At 35.0% G+C, this 2,640-nt stretch overlaps 1 protein-coding gene across 1 annotated transcript; it reads right to left on the bottom strand.

Annotated features, from left to right (window-relative positions):
- Positions 1-1,435: 1,435 nt before the first annotated feature.
- On the bottom strand, positions 1,436-2,419 carry LOC104897188 (uncharacterized). The gene has a single exon (XM_010684011.3). It carries the CDS (start codon positions 2,417-2,419, stop codon positions 1,436-1,438), a length of 984 nt encoding a protein of 327 aa, XP_010682313.3.
- Positions 2,420-2,640: the final 221 nt, after the last annotated feature.

Raw genomic sequence — 2,640 nt, 5'->3', positions numbered from 1 at the left:
CTTTTTGTCTGATTTGAGTCTCAGATCATCAAGATGTGAGATAGGTTGAGTTAGTTTTACCAGATGTAATTTTATTATCTTTATAAGTCATGATAATGGTATATATATTGGTTAAACTTAAAATTATTACATTTCTACTAATTATATTTATTTTAATAAGTGAAAAACGAACGAAAAGGTACGCTTTAAGTTACCACTTTTAAGTTCCAAATTGAAAAGTTTAAAATTCATTAAAATGATAATGGAGTTTCTTGAATCTAATCTTAGTAGTTTAGGGTTGGTAATTTTAATATTTCACGAGACACATTTTATATTTCATAAATAGGAACTTGAAACTTGCGAATTCAAACAAAACTTTTCTAAGCCTTTGATTTAGAGCTTAATACCTAAAGGTAAATTTGCCTCTAAGCTAAGATTCCATTCAAATACAATAAAGAGTCCAAAATAGAGAATTATGTCAAGCTCAACTTATGTATGGCTTTAGCCTGTAATAAATAAAACGGAGTTAAAAAGTTTGAATGATGGGAATGAAAAAGGAGAAAAGGTGAAAGAGGATAGTTCTCGCATGATTTATGACATGGCCTGACTAAACTGCCAGCCTTTATTTACACTTTTCCTTGTCAACATGCTCAACATGGTCAATCTGAATATTTATCACATTTAACTAAAGAAATCATAAGAGCATCACCAATGGCTTGGTTGGTCTTGGTTGGTCTTGGAGCTTTTTTCTTTCTCTCTCCTTCCCTCCTTCTTACACCTCACATCCCATTAAAACTCCAACCAACTCATCTTTTTTTTGTCACAATGGCTTGGTTGGTCTTACTTGGTTTTTCTATTTCTCTTTCTTACTTTTACCAAACCCCATCCTATACTCTCTCTCCTACTTTTACCAAACTCCACCATATTCAATGTTTTTTTATATGAAATAGATGATTTAAATTAATAAAAGCTAATTAGACTACGTTAAATTAATTACGAGCTAATTAGCTTACGTTAAATTAATTACGATAAATTAAATTACGTTACAAGCTAATTAGCTTACGTTAAATTAAATTAGCGTTAACTTGAGATTATAGTAAATATGTGTTAATTAGCTTACTTTAAATTAAATTACGTTAACTTGACATTATAAATTTAAAAAAACGAACACATTACATAAGATAGATAATTAAAAAGACACACATACATGAAATCTGATACATACACATAGATAATTTAAAACACAAATACATGATAGATTGATACATAAAGCTAAGATAGATAATTTTACACACAAATACATGAAATTTGAAATTAACTTAAACCATAATTAATTAAATAAAGGTAGTTAATCAACTTGACGATTAGGCCCAAACTTACGCCATATGTGTTCAACCAAGTTATTTTTTAGTGAGATGTGAGTTTCCGCATCTCGCATCTCAGATTTTCTCTCCATTTATGCACCTAAATTTCGCGCATCGAGTCTTCCGTTGTGCACAACGAATGAGTCTTCTCCGACTTGGTTAGATGACCCCTCGTTATTTTGAGTTTGAAGCTGATCATATTCGTTTGGATCTCGGTAATTTTGATAAGTATCACGCTCATCTTCAACAATCATATTGTGCATGATGATACATGCCATGATTATTTTCCACAATATGTCTTTATTCCACGCGAGAGCGGGTTTACGAATGATTGCAAATCTAGCTTGCAATACTCCAAATGCACGCTGTACATCTTTTCTAACAGCTTCTTGATGTTGTGTGAATAGTCTTTGTTTGGGGGTTTGGGGGAGCTTTATCGAGGGGATGAATGTTGACCATCTCGGGTATATGCCATCAGTAAGATAGTAACCCATGTTATAAGTAGTCCCGTTCACTGAGAAGTTGACCTCTGGGGCTCTTCCTTGTAGGACATCATCAAAGACGGGAGACCTCTGCAATACGTTTATATCATTGCATGAACCCGGGGTGCCAAAAAAAGCATGCCATATCCATAAGTCACTTGAAGCAACCGCTTCTAAGATTATGGTTGCTTTTGCTTCTTCCTTGATACATTCCTTTCCAGCCCCGAGGACAATTCTTCCAGTTCCAGTGCAATCGATGCTTCCCATCATGCCTGGGAAGCCACGACGCTCGCCTTCATGTAGGAGACGCTCAATGTCATTTGCATTTGCCTTCCTCAAGTATTCATCTCCAAATCTAGCAACAACCGCTTCGACAAAATGAAGAAGGCACTCTCTAGCGGTACTTGAAGCAATTTTCAGGTACTCGTCAACAACATCAGATGATGAACCATATGCCAACATCCTGATAGCCGCTGTGCATTTTTGTAGTTTAGATGCACCCATCCTTCCAGTAGCATCTGGTTTTTGCACAAAGAATTTAGCATCTTGAATTGTTACACCTTCGACAATACGAAGGAAAACATGCCTATGCATACGAAACCTACGACGAAAAATATTCTCGGGTATAGAGGTTCGTTGCTGAAATAATCATGAAACAATCTTTCATGAGCTTCCTCACGTTCCCTACGCACAAAATTTCTAGTGCGGGGTACAATTTCTTCTTCATTTTGTTGTCAGCATCAAGGATTGACTCCATTCTATGTAATCTTGAACCATGTAATTAAAAAACTCAGAACCTGAACTAGAAGAACTTG

Source organism: Beta vulgaris, chromosome 7 (genome assembly GCF_026745355.1).
Source record: "Beta vulgaris subsp. vulgaris cultivar EL10 chromosome 7, EL10.2, whole genome shotgun sequence".
NCBI lineage: Eukaryota > Viridiplantae > Streptophyta > Magnoliopsida > Caryophyllales > Amaranthaceae > Beta > Beta vulgaris.
The sequence above is the reverse complement of the archived record's forward strand: the minus strand, read 5'-3'. Positions and strand labels throughout refer to the sequence as shown.